General features: G+C 39.2%; 1 protein-coding gene across 1 annotated transcript; it reads right to left on the bottom strand.

Moving 5' to 3' along the window:
* Nucleotides 1–7,895: 7,895 nt before the first annotated feature.
* Nucleotides 7,896–16,370, bottom strand: LOC131234862 (protein DETOXIFICATION 16-like). Its single transcript, XM_058231845.1, has 8 exons — nucleotides 16,025–16,370; nucleotides 11,458–12,002; nucleotides 10,912–10,998; nucleotides 10,607–10,663; nucleotides 10,282–10,520; nucleotides 9,701–9,819; nucleotides 9,536–9,622; nucleotides 7,896–8,028 (listed from the first exon to the last, which is right to left on the bottom strand). Exons 1-8 carry the CDS (start codon nucleotides 16,313–16,315, stop codon nucleotides 7,969–7,971), a joined length of 1,485 nt encoding a protein of 494 aa, XP_058087828.1. The 5' UTR covers nucleotides 16,316–16,370; the 3' UTR covers nucleotides 7,896–7,968.
* Nucleotides 16,371–17,662: the final 1,292 nt, after the last annotated feature.

Here is a 17,662-nt window from a genome sequence, read left to right as displayed (position 1 = left end):
CCGAGAAAAACAACAATTTTTCAGTTTTGTTTGCACATGCAACCATGATCCTTAACGTGCGACGTCTACTCCTATTTGGTAGGTTTTGAATTGCCGAGAAGTTGAATGGTTTGGATTTCCTCGACAGTCAGTCTTGATGGCCCACCTGGAGCGTCAGTTCTGTATGCAAAATCGAGTTTGCGTAGTGTCTGCCTGTGCTGATTGATTGGTGGGGTCCATGATTGAAGTTGGACAAGAAATCCACTCCGTCCACTGAGCTCACCTAGAAAAACTGGTCGTATATGGATGGTTTTGGATCGGATCTGTAGTGGTACGGAATATCTCTCTCACTGCCGTCTATCTTGCGTTTGAACGGATGAAATCCGATCCTATTTGTTTCTTGGAATTTTTCTACCTAGGCCTTGATTAGTGTACCTGTGGGAGTCCAATGGACGGTCCGGATTGGACCGTAGAATTACGATGGTGGCCCACAAAGAAAAATCGCATGTCCTTATTCTTCTTTCGCAGGAGGGGATTTGACGTTGAGAGGGAATGCTCGGTCGACGGTCTTTGACCGCTCTGACCTAATTCGGTGCACATCGGCTGTGCCGTGTGATATACGCCCTCCATATTAAGTGCGGTCTTCTGGGATGTTCTTTGCGCCATCTACACCATCCATTCAATTCTCCATTTAATTTTAGTGGTTGAGACGAAAATTGACGCATATCCAAATATCAGGTGGGCCCCAGATCAATGTATTGTGGGCTGATCTGTCCATAGGGCCACTTTCAGAGGGATCTAAGGGTTGAAATTCGACATGTACGGTTAATTTGTGGGCCCTTGGCCATGTATGAAGTTTTGAGCTGAATGAATGGTGGGAACCCTGAGATCTTGCATTCTGGCTGACTTTCAGGCCGCTTGAGCTTCAGTTTCTCGATTTTCGCGGATCCCTGGCATGTAATTCCGTCGATCTTGGTCCCCTGGAGTCCGTCTCTTGCCTTTAGTGTCATCAGAGCGTTAAATCCATGCTTTAAGCTTCCTTTTCAGTCCATGCTCGTAACTACACTCTGCATCACAAATATGATTAAAGCGGGCCATTAACCGTATCATGTTCGTAAATCTAAGCAATAACTGGGGTCTAATATGCAATATTTGACCCTCAACAGCTTGCCATAAGACAAAACTCGATTAAATAATGAAGGACCGAGAACTCACTTTCTATTATAGATGAGGATGATACAGAACATAAGGAAATAAAGAGTAAGCTACGCGTTAAAATTTCAAATAAACAACCAGCGCTTATACGGATTAGGCCTTCAAAGATACGAATGATTTCATGTGGTGCTCGTTAAATTCAGCAATGCTATCTATCATAACATTAAGCGAGGTAAGCATGAAACTTGAGCAACGCAAAGTAGAAATTGATCAAGGGAAGTATGAAAATTTAGCTGGGCAAACTAGAAACTAAGCGATGAAAGCATGAAAATTGAGCGAGGCAAACTAGAAAATTAAGTGGGGCAAACTGAAAATTCAGTGTGCAAACTAGAAATTGAGCGGGGTAAACTAGAAATTGAGCGGGGCAAACTAGAAATTCAACGGGGCAAACTGAAAATTCAGCAAAGCAAACTAGAAATTGAGCGGGGCAAAATAGAAAATTGAGTAGGACAAACTGAAAATTGAGCGGGGGCTAACTAGAAATTGAGCAGGCCAAACTAAAAAATTAAGTGGGGCAAACTGAAAATTGAGCGGGACAAACTAGAAATTGAGCGAAGCAAACTAAAAAATTGAGTGGGGCAAACTAAAAATTTAGCGAAACAAATTAGAAATTGAGCGGAGCAAACTAGAAAATTGAGTGGGGCAAACTAAAAATTCAGCAGGGCAAACTAGAAATTGAGCGGGGCAAACTAGAAAATTCAGTGGGGTAAACCGAAAAATTAGCGGGGCAAACTAGAAATTGATCGGGGCAAGCTAGAAATTGAACAGGGCAAACTGAAAATTGAGCGGGCAAACTATAAATTCAGCTATGTAAGCAAATAGGAAATTGAATAAGGCATACATGAAATTGAGTGAGGCAAACATGAAATTAAGCGATGCAAACTAAAAATCGAGCGTGCATAGCACAAAATGAGATGGGATAACATTAAATCAAGTGAGCATATCATGGTATTGAGTTGGGCAAACATTAAATCGAGCGAGCATAGCATGATATTGAGATGGGCAAACATTAAATCGACCGAGCATAACATGATATTGAGATGGGCAAATATTAAATCGAGCGAGCATAGCATGATAATAAGATGGGCAAACATTAAATCGACCGAGCATAACATGATATTGAGCTGGGCAAACATTAAATTGAGTGAGCCTTGCATGAAATTTGTCGAGGCAAACATTAAATTGACCTTACCTGCCATGAAATTAAGCTGTGCAAACATTAAATTGAGCAATCTTAGCATGAAATTGAGTAGGGTAAAAATGAAATTGAGCGTGCCTAGCATGAAATCGAGTGAGCCCTAACATGGAATTGAGCAAGTTTCACATGAATTTGACCAATCAACGCATAAAATTAACTAAGCCTAACACATGAAATTGACTAAGCCTAACACATGCACATCAACTTGTAATAAATTGACCTTAGCTAACATCAAATAACTCCCCCATGAAATTCATCGATCCTAACGTGGAATTGACCGAACTTCGTATGCAATTTAATTATACGAGGTTAGCGTTTTTTTGAAGATATATACATCCGACTACCATATTACTGGTCAAATGCAAGTTGAAAAAAGGTGTTTTTGGAGTGAGGGAATATTTTTAACCTTTTCAAGGATTGCAGATGCAACTAGTTTGTAGGATTTCACGTAACCCTAGCCAAGATGGAAAATGACAAATGTAGAATGATAATATGTAGATGATAAATGGAGATTCCAGTAAGGAAAATGAGAAGAAATACGTGCGTACGTGGGTTTTTCGTTGCAAGGGAGTGAAAGGCAAGTATTTTAATTTGAAAATGGAGTGCGTGGATTTTTCGTTAAAGGCAGTGAAAGCAACCGCAGTGAAGAGTAGGGGTATTTTCATCCTTAACTGCTCTGACCATATGTGCAAAGTCTAAGTTAGTAAGGTCAGGTTTGTGTCCTTCATAAGATTGCACCTAGTTGTATTTATATTCATGCACATAGATGTGTTTGGAATCCTTTCGTGCACATAGTTGTATTTTTATTTGTTGATATCCACATCATGTATCCCGACCATTTATTAGGTCTAGTCCTTTATTCTTCTACAATTATTGTAAGATCATATAGATGGATGGTCCTACACAAACTTGAAATTGAGCGGGGTGAACTAGAAATTGAGTGGGGCAAACTTGAAATTCAGCGGGACAAACATGAAATTCAGCAGGGAAAACTGAAATTCGAGCGGGGCAAACATGAAATTCAGCAGGGGAAACTGAAAATAGAGTGAGGTAAAGTAGAATCCTTGGATGAGTGGGAGAGGAAGTGTTCAAGTTCCGAATTCTATTGCCTAACGGCGCCATAGCAGACTTAGAGTTAGAGAGATTTGGAAAAAGAACACCTGGAATTAAGTGGAAGATAATGTGGGATGGAGACGTTTATTTTGAATATCAATGAGCGAGGTAAACTATCAAAATGAGCGAGGAAAACTAGAAAATGAGTGAGGCGACCTATAAATTGAGTGGGGCAACCTAGAAATTGAGCAGGGCAAACTTAAAATTGAGCGGGGCAAACTGGAAATTGAGCAGGCCAAACTTGAAATTGAGCGGGGCAAACTGAAAATTCAGCGGGGCAAACTTGAAATTGAGTGAGGCAAACTGGAAATTGAGCAAGGCAAACTGGAAATTCAACAGGAGAAACTGAAAATTCAGCGGGAGAAACTGAAAATTCAACAGGGCAAACTTGAAATTGAGCAAGGTAGCCTAGAATTTGAACAGGGCAAATTGGAAATTCAGCGGGGAAACCTAGAAATTGAACGGGGCAAAATGGAAATTGAGCGGGGCAAACTTAACATTAAGCGAGGAAAACTAAAATTTGTGCTTCGTAACCTAGAAATTGAGCAGCGCAAACATGAAATTCAGCGACGCTAACTTGAAATTCAGCGATGCTAACATGAAATTCATTGGGGGTACCATGAATTTCACTGAACTTGAAATGAAATTGAACTAGCCTAACATATAATTGAACGAGCTTCACATGAAATTCAATGAGTACTTCGGTGAAGTTAACCAAGCAATTATTGAAAATGACAAGGTGGTTCATAGATTTTCCGTAACATCACATGAATGTGTGGATGTTCCCAGTCATATCTTTATCATTTGTCTGTCAAATTCGTGAATTACTCAGGGAATTCAACCAATCATGAACCGGAAATGTCGGCGACAACTCGAGCATATTGTCGAGAAGTAGGTCAAATAGACCAAGAACTCTTGAAATTTGAAATTAGTTTGATCAGCACGATAAGAGCGTACTAAGTTAACTGATTTGGGCCCACCTTGAATGTATGTGGATTATCCACGACATTCATCCATTTTTCCATCTATATTAAGGGTTTGAGCCCAATATCGTAGCATATCCAAATATCAGGCGGATCATACGAAAGGAAACAATGATTCAACCGTAGAAAGCTTGCTACGCTTCATAATGATATTTTATTTGTAATCCATCATGTTCATCGGATAATTTATACATAGATGAACCAACAACGCAGATGCAAGCTTCATCCAACAGGCAATATATTAAAATATACCTGTCGTGCGTGCTTTCTTCAGTGGACCGGCCATTTTCAGGAGATGAGAAAATGTTGATGTATGGAGAGGATGGCGCGATCCAATGGAGGGATTTTCGTGCCGGAGAAAAGGGTTTTTTATCTCTTTCTTAGTGGAAATGGAGTGAGGAAAGGGAGTGAAAGCACTGTCAGTGAAAAGGAGGGGTATTTTCATCTTCAAAATTGTTGTCCGTATGTGCAAGGTCTAAGTTGGTAAGTTAAGTTTCGGATGATTCATAAAAGGTAGTGTCTACAATGGTAAATTTCTCTTTGGGATATGTAGACGCCCCACTATCAGATAATGGCTAAAATTTGACTATTGACTTCACATAGACCCTGATGAGATTGTTTACATGACTATAAATACACCAGACGGACAACTGTGGAGCCAAATTAGGCCACACATGTTAGACTGCTCAAAACCTACAATTAGAGCTGAGCAGAATCTGACCTGATCCGGTGAATTCGACCCGATCTGGTGGATCCGACCCAATCTGAATCGAACCGAAGGCTTGGATTGGTGCGGATCGAGTAGGACCACTCAGATCCGATCGTACATCGTATCGAGTTCGGATCGTGGTCAATTCGGACTAATCCGATTTGAAATCCAAACAAACCCTAACTCCTCTTTCTCTATCCGAAGGTGGCACCGCACCCACCCATCTCTCCTCCTTTCTCTTCCTCTTTCTCTCCCGATTTCCCTACTCTCCTTCCTTCTCTCCTTCTTTCTCTCTCGGTTTCCCACATCTCCTTCTTTGTCTCCTCTTCTCTCTCCCTCTCTCTCCTCCTTTCCCAGACCATGTCGGACTCGGTTCCCCAGATCGAGTCGGACTCAGTTCGGGTCAGGCCAGCAAGGATTCAGATCGGATCAAGTCAGCCCTGCTAGACTTGGTCCTAAATCGGATCGAGTTCGGGTCAGGTTCTTGAAAAATCGGATCGAGTCGAATTGGACCCAATCCGGTCCAACTCAACTCGATGCCCACCTATACCTACCATTAAGTAGCTGGTTTTGATTTCATGGCTACTGGGAGACCGGTTTTTATTATTATTAAATTTTTTTTTTTAAAAGGGCCACCACTTAGTTGATTTTGATCAAACGCGCCACCCAATGGCTGGGTTTGATCAAAACCCACTACTCAATAGCCGGTTGCAGTCTTTTGCTGTGCTAGACCAATCATAGCCTCACAGCCTAACAGTTTTTGTTTGGTTTTTCTGAACCTCACTCCATGCCAAGTCAGCAACACTCGATTAAGACTTGGTAAAACCAAACCACCTGATGAGTGGTGGCCAGCTTGGGTAGGTTGGCATGGTACCACTTGTGAGCGGCTCTGATTACAGATGTTCAGGATTTTGGTAAATTTCAATTGGTGGGACCTGCCATGAACATGCCCAGATTGGATCTCACATATACACTTCATCTCTCTGATTAGTGGGACCTGCCATGAATATCCAGTAGGTAAAAATCAAGCTGGACAGTCATCAAGTGGGCCATGAATGTTCTCTTCTATTTATTTTTATCATACACATATATGATATAACACTAACTGATTTGTGGACCTTCCTGATTTTGGACTGGGCATGTTCATGATGGGTCCCACCTGATGAAAATATGACTTGCCAATATGACAAGATCCAAGCTTTCCATCAGGTGGGCCACATTGCATAGATCTTCTGGTGTGGCCCAAAATGCACGAAACCAAAGGATGACGAGAAAAAAAATGTTTTAGTTGTCTGTTGGTTTTGTACATTGCAGCCCAGCTGAGTAGTGAAATGGTCTGATATTCGAGCCAGGAAATCTAATCAGTGTGGCCCACCTGGAGGAGAGCTCGGACTTCGTGAGTGTTGTCACATTGGCGTGTACACTAGTGTGTAGATGGTGTAGATGGGCAGGCTCTGCATCCATGTTGATGTAGAGCAGGCCACAGACACTTACATGACAAAGATGGACCAGAGAAGGCCTGATCGGAGGCAAAAATGATTCGGACCATCAGAACCTTAAAGCAGTCATATCTTGCAAACTGGAATGAGTTTTTCGACATATCATATATGGTTTTGGAATGGGAGAAGCTACTTTAGCCAACAAACCCCACTATGCTGGGTTTCCCATGCTGGATTTGTAAGATTCCATGAAATCAACGGTTGGAAGTACAATTTATTTTCATTTTTACTATAAATAGTAAGTTTTAGTTCAAGGATAACTTTTGATCCTTTTGAGTTGTGGAAGTCATGCCCAACATGAAAGGGCTTAGAAAAATTAGAAGAATAACGTGGTTGAGCCAAATTTGACACTTACTATTTTTGGCCCAAAACCATGAAGTCTAGTAAGAATGGATGTCGTTTATAGTGAGTTTATTATTTATAGTAAGTCACGTTTTTAGGGTATTTGAGTCTAAAACTTCGTCCTATGTCAGAGCCCATTATTTAAAAGATTGTAATTTCATTTTTATCATCAATCAATTTATTTCGAATTTATTAGAAATTATTTCTACTTTTATCCCTCGTGGATTCGAGGAAGCTTTGTGAGTCCAGAGAACTCCATGGATTCAGAGTAGATATCTCCTGGGGAAGACAGTGATCGACCTCATCACATCCCTCCCTGCATCACATGTGGGCTTATCAAACCTTGTACATGTATTGTTGTTGCTTACTGGGACTTTAGAACCTTTAATGGTTCAAAAATGCCGAATCTCATCTCAATAATCATTTGTCAATCTCGTCTCAATCATCATCCGTCAGTACTCTGTGGAGTAAGTTCATTGGCTTGGACAAGACATTTAGTTCGGGCCTCCATTCCTAGATCAAGGAAGGAATACATCAGATGGAATAATTTCTTAGATGTATTACTGTATCCCTTGAACTCTATTAATGGATATTAGTTTTGGGCTGCAATCCATCTCTAGCCAGGTCTATTTCAAGTCTTCTTCAATCACCAAAAATAGGGTATGGTTGGTGAAATGAGGTTTGCAAAGCCGACTTGGAATGACCTGACAAGGCTCCAATGATGATGATCCATTTGTATTTGGGTTAATGATTTGATATTTAAGGTTGGGTATGTATATGCCATGTGTTGTATCTCTATGCATGTGTCCGATGCATTACAGTGCCACATGATCAAAGATTTCTCTTACAAGATACAATGATCCAACTATAACTGGCTTTCCCTTGATTTCTGTGAAGAATGTTTACTGGAAAGATGATAAGAGGTCAGTTTTAAGATGCCATATCCACTGGGAGGCTTGAATTCAGAACTCTATCCTTAGCTTTACTTGCCTGAAAAGAGAAGAAACGGTGTTTAAGTTATGAAAAATTGCATGTACACTAGGAAGAAGTTGAATTGAAATGAATAGTTAGTATTAAATGACATATTTTCTATTTCCATTTTTCACAAGTCAAAAAGTACTAGTAGATAAGTAAGCATAAGCTGATGGTAGAAAGAACGCCTCAATGCAAGGAGGCTTGAAAGTGAAGGAAAGGTGAAGGGCTCATTTCTAATCAGAAAGGTAGAGTTCCAGCGAATGCCGACATTCTATAGATCCTATTTCAATGAGAACTCAATGAGTCAACCAACCTAAAACATCTTTGGTTTTTTTTTTTGCTAAGTTGTGAGATACTCCATGTACTTCTTGATGGAAAACAGATAGCAGACTAAGTGCTAATAGTGAAATGGGAAAAGACTAGTATTTCTTTATTTGGTCAAGCTTGAAAAGCTTTAGTTCTTGAAGCAGCTTTAACACTGTAGGAATACTAAATGCAAATTGAAATGAACTTCTACCATGAAAAGTTGAGTTCTGTATTTGAGCTAAAAAGAAATGCCTGATTTAAGGTCTGAGAACATTAGGGCCTACTTTGGTGACACCCAAAACCATTTTCTCCCTTCACTTTTGCCCCACATGTGCTACTGTAGTTAACTGCGCCTGTTGGGAACTCAGATTTCTCTTAAATTAAGGCCTGTGTGATGATTTTTTATTTGAAGGATGGCCCACATGATGAATGGACATGCTTAATTTTAGGGCCTGGGTAATTTCATGACATGCTGACCCCAACCAGTTGGGAAAAAGGCTTAGATAATGATGATGGTAATTTCAAAGCATGGCGCATCTAAGGGTTGGCCCTAATCCTGCATTAGTGCATGTGTAGATTGGCAGTCAGATCCCGCTGGCCAAAATCATAGGGAAATTTGTGAGATTGTTTATTGCCAAAATATTGCCTTCCATTGATCCTTTGAAATTTCATGTTTTATATGATTTAGTTTATTGTGAGATTCTGATTTAGATTGAAATATGATTTTTGTTGTTTATTTGATTTCTTACATTTGTGGGAGGTTAGTATATCTTATACTTTGAATTGCTCTTCAATCCGTCTATAATTTCCTAACATCATATCTAGCCTAGATCATGCGTCCTACATCAGGGTCCTTGACACCCATGTATCTGATTCCTTCACCAGTCTACCACAACATTCTGTAGCTAAGCTTATATTCTTTTAGTTAGCTTTTGGAATGGGGCTGATCTTTAATAGCTACTGGAATTTGTTTGGGAAGTGTTGAAACACCATACCACATTGACCAGAATGGAGAAAGTTCATCAAACCAGCCCAAGAGCTCAATGTGGCAAATAGATTAATTGAGGACAATAACCATTCTTCTCAATGCAAGTATGGCAACTTCCAAACTCACCCTAATTTATGAAGACTAATCCAGAATCATGTACTCGTATCATATCCTCAAAAACAAACTAATTTGAAGCTGTCCAGCTCAAGTAGAAAGGAAGTTGCTTACCTCTTTCTCCCAATTAGTGCAGAGAGTTATGGTTCCAAGCGACAACACTTGTACAAAAAGCCCGCATACAATCCCCATCCAAAGACCCTGCTTGGAACATTTTGAGCATTAAGGATAAACACAATCTCTCACCAACAATACAAATCAAGAACATGACCAACCAACCTTTCCTCCAACATGTAAGATGAAGGCCAAGAGAATAGCAGAAGGGATTCCCACAATGTAATAAGCACCTAGATTAACAAAAGCACCAAGCTTCTGCCATCCACATCCTCGACAAGCACCTAAATTTTTAATTTTGGCAAATTGTATGTTATTGATCCGTGATTCAGTTCAACTTGATTCAAAGCTAGGAAGAGCTTATGCTATAAGATGGAGAATGTAATTCAAAGCTAATTTGACAAATAGATACCAATTTCTTACTGCTGAAACAAAATTCACAAATATATCCCAATCCAAACTGTTCAAACAGTGGACCTACTGTGGATGGGTCACTATAAAGAATCATTTAACTGTCTAATTGGTGCCCAAAAAACTGGATGGTGAACTTAATTTCAACAAACAAAGATCCATTAATAGAAGGTTTTGATTGCCATTTTGGAGACATGACCCATATACAGTCTTGTGAATGATTTGAATGGTTTGGATTGTGTTATATGTGTCCTATGTATACAGTGTCAGCATGAATGGGTACGAATGGTCAGACGCTGCAGGTTGATAATAGCTGGTTGAGAAGAAGTTCATACCGGAAAGCACGGACTGCATTCCATCCAAGAAGTTAGAGGTTGCAAGCACGGGCATCATGATTGCCATGTACTTCACGACTTCTTGTTCATTGCTATATGCGTAGCCCCAAATGCCACGCACCAAAATCATGATTAATCCTACTACCACACCCACGGTAACAGCCATGACCACCACAACAATTACTGCTAAGCGTGCAGCTTGCGGATGCCCAGCGCCCAATTCATTAGACACTCTTGTGCTGAGAAGGGAAACATGACAATATAAAATACAATAAAATCTAGAGAAAAAACACTGGAAAGGATCATTACATCGAACTCGACTGACCTGACTGCACCACTAAGGCCAAATGGGATCATAAAGAGCATTGAACATGTGTTAAGGCTGTGGAATGGATGAGAGCCAATCATTAGTAATGGCTTTCCAGATATCAAAACCATGTAGAAAATATGCCTAGTAGACTTGATAGTTGTTGAATACCATCATATGGTATTGCTGCTTGATTTAAATTCTCTGTGTTGTTGTTATCATTAGATTCTTGTAGCTTGCAGTTAGCTTTTCTTTTAATTTTAAAAAGAGTTTGGGGCTTGTACAAATTCTAAGGAAAGTGCAGAGATGGAAATAATCCGTACCTGATAGATAGCACTGATGTTTCTAGCTTTGGATTAGGAAGAAGACCAGACATGAGAACCAACATCTCAAATGACCAGAATTCCAAGCTGTCTCAATTCCGAATGATAAATTATTAAGGGTTCTTTTGAATGTTAACCCAGAATCAGGTCACAAGTGGAATGGAAACTTCGAGTGAAGGGGTGGTTATGAGTTCTGCTTTGTGTTTGTGGCAGCATTGATTTTCGGAATTACAACATGCGGTATTTTGGCTCTCCCGTTCCCAACCCAAATAATCTTTGTTATTCTCTGGTAATCAGTTTGGAGTAGAATGGCCGAGTTATGAGATCCTACATAATGCAGTTCCCAAAATCCACACCACCCATAACCATCCATTCCATTCCAAAATTGGAGTATTTCACAGATACGAATAGGTTAATAATGAAATACGAATAGGCTTCTCAACAAGAGATATTGTAAGTGTTATGCTTTCTTAAGATAGGCTGTAGGAAAGCGAAACACCAAACGTTATATTTCAATAACAATTATTTAGGAGAAGTGTAACTTACCAAACCATAATTGCTGAAGGAATAGCAAGTCTTATAAAGTTGAGGATATCATGCAAGGCCTCCTTTGATAAACCAGTCCACGTCTTCTTGCAGGCAGGAGAGTACTTAACATAAAGAGCCAACAGAATCACATTGATCCAATAAGAGATGGAATTTGCCAAGGCAGCACCTTTGCTACCAAGGCCAGATTTGAACACCAGAATCCAACACACACAGAGATGGAATAAGGCAGTAATTGCAGTGGTTATCATCATGGGAAAGACAATGTTCTGGGTTTGTAGGAATTTGATGTAGCACTGAAGGAGGCCGTAAGCAAAAATGCACGGTGTCATCCAACGGGCATATTCTCCGGCTACCATTGATATCTCTCGATTTTGTCCAACGGCCAAGAGAATTGGACCTGTGTTAACCCAGATGAAAGCAAGGGGGATGCATACAAGTAGAAGGACAAACATAGCCCTTTGCATATGTATACCAAGCATATGATATTGTTTCGCTCCATAAGCCTGGCCACACAACGTATCCAAGGCACTTGACATTCCCATCTAGCGAAACAAAAAAGCAGAATAGATTAATGATTTCATAGGTGTTTATGGATTCTGGATCTTGATAAATATAGAATCCTCAAAAACTGAATATTAGGAGAGAATTAAAAAGAGCTAGGGTATTTCAATGGTCATCTAGCATTTAAATATTTCATCTTCAAAGAAATCGAATGAAGTTTAATGGAGCCAAAAGTGGAATGGCTGAAAAATGTAAATAGGCCTTTTCAGGACCAAAAATTTGTGGTTATGGAAGGTGTGAGTGTCAAGAATGCAAACTCCATGATTTTTTGTTAGGTTGTTATGTTTATATGTTGCCTCATGTCTTTACGTTATTTTCGTTAGCTTGTTATGTTCATACGTCATCTCGTGCCTTTATCTTATTGTATATTGGGCTTAGTCCCACATCGGCCCTGCCGTTCCTCTGATGTTTTCACATACTAATACCAGTTTTATTCAAGATGTAGTATCATGCACACCTAGTAACTGTAATCTGAGTGCCCCAGATCTTTGTTAATATAAAGCATGTATTGATTCTGTTCTCTGATTCTTGATATGTAGGCTACCCAAAAGGAATGAGTGGGCCAGATTCTCAAGTTTTTCTTGATCATTTGGAAATTGGGGATGAAAGAGGGTGTGGGACGGTGCAATGGGAACTTCGCTTTCTTGTTAGTGCTCAAACTCATAGAAGATGTGTCCTGTGTTCTACCATACAATTGGCTGCTTCATAGTTGATTTTCTCCTCTGAATGGGCCTGTGCAGACTAACACTGATGGTAGTAAGATGAATCCTTGTCAGCAATTTCAGTGGGTCCTTCCACATTGACCAATGGGTACAGGTTACCGAACTATGTTGCTAACCTCAGTTGTAACAATAGCAGTAGTAGAATCTACAAAACATGGGATGCAATTCTTTCGCATTAGCTTTGTTAGCAGAGATAGTTGTCATTGAGGCAGTTCCCTCAGTGTAAGGAAATGGGCCATTGGATAAAGCTGATTTGGTTAATTGCAGTGAAAGCTAGCACAGTTCTAGTGAAATGTTTTGTAAGCTCACCTTTCGGGATTCCTTCTATATGGTGCGTAACGGGGACTATTCTGCTATTGATTTGCTTAGTGATGGTGTTTCTTTGCTGGCTCCAATTAGCCATATTCTCTCATTTTCACTTTCTTGTAGTTCATCAGTAAATCCTCTTTTAAAAGATTAAATGCTTTGGGTGAAATACAACAGTAGTGCTATGTTTGGATGCACTAATGATGTGAAAATATAGTTTATGGAGATGAATAGCAAATACTAACGATGTTGTATATTGTAATATCTTCTGTTGTAGGTTACCATATCTTTTCCAATAAATTCTTCCTCAGCAAAAAGTTCCTATGAAGAATCTGAAATTTTTGAAGAAAGAAGAGGATAGAGAATACAAGATTTTGATTCAGGTATCCATTAAAAACTGAACTTTTTTTTTTGGGAAAAATGAAAATTGAATAGAGTCAGCTTAAAGAGCTCTGAAATTTCAAAGAGGATTCAAATACAAGAACATCACCATAACTCAATAATTTCTTTATCAGCAAGAGAACACCTCAAGAAACCCAACAAAACAATAATTCAAACTGGCCAGCCTTTCCAAGATATCGATGAGTAAATATCTAAAAACCCAATAAAAAGCAATAAACCCAAATGTAAAATATAATGACATCTTTCATTCAAGTGTCTTACTCAGCATGAGTTACACTATATTCAATCGAGATTACTAATGGAAGAATGGTCCAATCCTTGGCTCGAGGCGTTTGCTTAATAAAAACTCTCGGTTTCCGGATGGTTCAGTAATTCAGACCATTGGTCTGTTGCATTCCAGAATGGATGGACCATGCCCCCAGAAATCTCCTAGATTGGAAGATCCACACAACCAAGCTTTAGGCTTTTTTTTTTTTTTTTTTTCCAGTCCAATATGGACCACTTGCAAGGTTTGAAAAATGGTGTTATGACACTGTAATAGCCAACTTGCATTGTGGTTGGAAAATGGAAAATGTCTGGCCCATGGGAAATAATGGCTGTTTTTCCTTTTTACCAAAATCAATGTTAAGGATGTTATGGTTATGAAAACCGCTTCCGTGCATAATGTCCATTATTCTGTTATATACGTTGTCATCGAGAAATTATTCAACAATCAATTTTCACCACATAACACAATTGAGAGTGATCGTTTGGGTTACTATGCCGCTGCACGATGGCAGTTGGTTTGAAGAGTGCACTGATTGGATCACTGGAGTCATCAAGCGATGTGGATTTTGAACCATTTTCCATCCATGCCCACTTGATAGACAGTGCTCATTCATATGTGAACCTGCCACAGGTACCGAGTAGAACCAGCTCTACTATATAATTAGCCTCAAGAAAAGCTACTAACATGGATTTTTCTCTTTCTTCTTCTTCTATCTTCTTCTCTCTTTTGTTAGATGGGCAGTTCTCAAAAATCTTTAGGAGTTATTTAATACTCTAGCTGCACTTAGAATGGTACATGTTGTGTATATAAACCCAAATTAAACCAACCAGATTGTATAAACCACTGTTGTTAAGTCAAAGAAATAAAAATCAGGTTGTTTGAACCATCCTAGCCTCTGATTCATGAACACTTTTTTATTTTTAAATATTGAAATTAGAGCATTGGATATTTTTTATTTGTGACTGCCCAATAAGAATCTAATATTTTGATCATGTCAAAGTATCAAAAGCATTTCTCAAAGATGTTTGCTCAAAAACATCCTGACACATTGCTATATTATATGCCGCGACTTTAACCATTGGAATTGGGTTCTTTTCCATGACCCTAACCATTTTTGTGTGACAGGGCTTCCTTTGTATGAAGAATGCCCCAAAAATCTCTCAGATTGACTATTTTAACCCTTTGATTATACACAAGTCATAGCGACAATCCACTTTAAAGCAAAATATCCAAATTTCAAAGGTTGAAATAGTATAATTTGAGAAATTCTATTTGTTGTCTATCCACCATAAACGGTGAGTGTTAATATACGAAATGTGGGTTGTACAGCTGTACAGCCCGTCTAGGGATGTGTGGATGTCGCCCGTACAGCTATATGGCCCATATTTCGTATATTAACAGTTAGAAACATTGTTTATATAGTTTGGATCATTGGAAGACGACCCAATTCAAACCCTAAAATCCCTAAGTATTTTATTTCAATAGGACGGGTCCTTACTCTTGCCCGGGTGTTGAAATACCACTACAATTGAGTGTGTAGGATGTGTGTGAGTGTTTAAAAAATTTAAAAAAAAATCAATAAGGCGCAGATTAGGTGTAACCCTTGCCATGGGCCCCACCTTAATGATTTTTTGTATATTCATGCCATCCATCCATTTTTTTCAGCTAATTTTATGATATGGTACCAAAAATTAAGCATATCCAAATCTCAGGTAGACCATACTACAGGAAAAAATGGTGATTGAAAGCCCGCCATTAAAAACTTCTAGGGCCCATAGTAATGCCCACCGTAATATTTCTTTTCCATCCAACCCGTTAATGAGGTCAACCAGACCTGGAGGAAGGAAAATATATAAATAAGCTTGATCCAAAACTTTTTTGGCCCACAAAAAGCTTTCAATGGTCATTCACCACTGTTTCCAATGGTGTGGTCCACTTAAGATTTGGATCTGTTTAATTTTTGGAATAACATCCTAAAACGATCTGATAAAATAGATGGACGGCATCGATATACAAAAGCTTCATCAAGGTGGGCCGTATACGGTAAGAGTAACACTCACTAAGGTGTTACCCGGGTAACACTGAATCCACTCCCATTTTAATATGTATGGATAATGGATGTATTCAACCAAACCTCCTCAAATCTTATATGTTTGTTTCTGCCCACACATATAAAGGAGAGAAGAAAAAAAAAACCATGAAGGAAATGAAATGTAAACATAGACATGGTACGTCTACTTACGTGTAAATACCATGTAATTCATGCATACATGCATGTATAGATGTTTGTCAGCAGCCAACATACCATGAAGCTGAAACCAGTCACCCCAGCAAATGAAGTAGCCATGGAAGCACCAGAGAGAGCAAGCTCCCCAAGGTGGCCCACCAACATTACAGAGATCAATTGCAAACACATCTGCAAGAGATTGACTGCTACAAGTGGACAAGCTAACCATAACTGCTTCTTTAGCTCTTCAACTATCTCTCTTTTCCTACCCAATTTTCCTAAGCTTTCTCCATCGTTGGATTCCAACCTCTTATCATAGATTGAAATTAGAGGAGATTGGAGAGATGGGTTTCTTTCATCTCCTTTCATTTCTCTTGTTTTTCTCTCTCTTTCTTCTTCGACAAGGCAGTGGAAGGAGAAATAATGATAGAGCTCCAGACAATATATGAACATGTGGTCGTGCAAAAGGCGAGTTATTGATACTCTGGCAGTGTAAGACGCTCGATACACAAGCACTTAGAGTTGTATACGTGGCGCAACATAAATAGATACTAAACCAATTAAATTGTGCCAGCCACTGTCTAAATCAGTCCCAAAATTAGATTGGTTGAGAAACCCTGACCTTTGATTCGAGGAAACGTGGTTGAAATAGAACCAACGGATTTTTTTATTTTTTTATTTTTTATTTTTTTGCATTTTCAACCGTCCAATAAATGTCCAATAAACCGATCGCCAGATAATCCAATAAGCTTAAATTTTGCTTGGCTTAAAACTATAATTTAAATATTCTTATATTCCACTTATGTGCAATTTCAAGAAATTTCAGAGTGCCTGCGTATTATAAATCAAGCTCTGCCAGAGTATCAAATCTTTTGTCCTTATATGCAAAGCTCGGGCCTAAGGACGCGGATTATGTACTGAGTAAACTGTGGGGCCCACTGTGATGTATTTATCTTCTCCAGGACCAGCGTATCATAAGTCATGTTCTGCCAGAGTGTCAAAGCTTTTGTCCTTATGTAAGGTGGGCCTAAGGGCGCGGATTGCGCACTGAGTAACTCAATATCCTGTAATCATACTGAGTAAACTCTGTGGGACCCACCGTGATGTATGTATCTTATCCACTCTATCCATGCGTTTTACCATGGCATGAGCTCAATGTTGAAGTATATCCAAAGCTCAAGTGGACCACACCACAGGAACCAACGGAGATAATTACATCCACCGTTGAAAACTTCCAGGGCCCACATGGATTTTTATTTGTCATTTCATAAGGTAACACTGATATGGATGAAAGTAAAACACAAATATATCAGCTTGATACATAACTTCTGTGTCCCAGATAACTTTTCAACGGTAGGATTTCAATTCCCACTGTTTACTGTGGTGGGTCCAATTGAGCTTTGTATATGCTTCAACTTTGGATTTATGCTCCAAAATGAACGGGTAAAATGGATGGACGGAGTGGATATGACACATACATCATGGTGGGCCCTACAGAGTTTACTTAATACACAATCCGGCTATGTAGATATTGTAAAGTAGGACGTACAAATGGGGGCCATGGTTGATTGATCCAAAATGTTGAAATTTTGGGACTTAGCAAAGACGGTCCATGTTCCAAAAATATCTCAGTCAAGAAATCCTAGCCGTAGAATATTTTGCATTTTTATTGAATGGGAACCGTTGCTGTACTTTAAGTCTAACTAGTTCTTTGTT

Source organism: Magnolia sinica, chromosome 19, assembly GCF_029962835.1.
Source record: "Magnolia sinica isolate HGM2019 chromosome 19, MsV1, whole genome shotgun sequence".
NCBI classification, from domain to species: Eukaryota; Viridiplantae; Streptophyta; class Magnoliopsida; order Magnoliales; family Magnoliaceae; genus Magnolia; species Magnolia sinica.
This window is presented reverse-complemented; position numbering and strand designations above follow the sequence as displayed.

Bases quoted from the DNA above. Each gene is read 5' to 3' on its own strand.
- LOC131234862 (XM_058231845.1), bottom strand. From the start codon at position 16,315: ATGAAAGGAGATGAAAGAAACCCATCTCTCCAATCTCCTCTAATTTCA. The intron at 10,664-10,911 runs GTACGGATTATT...TCCATTCCACAG, and splicing joins ACATCAGTGCTATCTATCAG to CCTTAACACATGTTCAATGC. The intron at 10,521-10,606 runs GTCAGTCGAGTT...TTCCCTTCTCAG, and splicing joins GGCCTTAGTGGTGCAGTCAG to CACAAGAGTGTCTAATGAAT.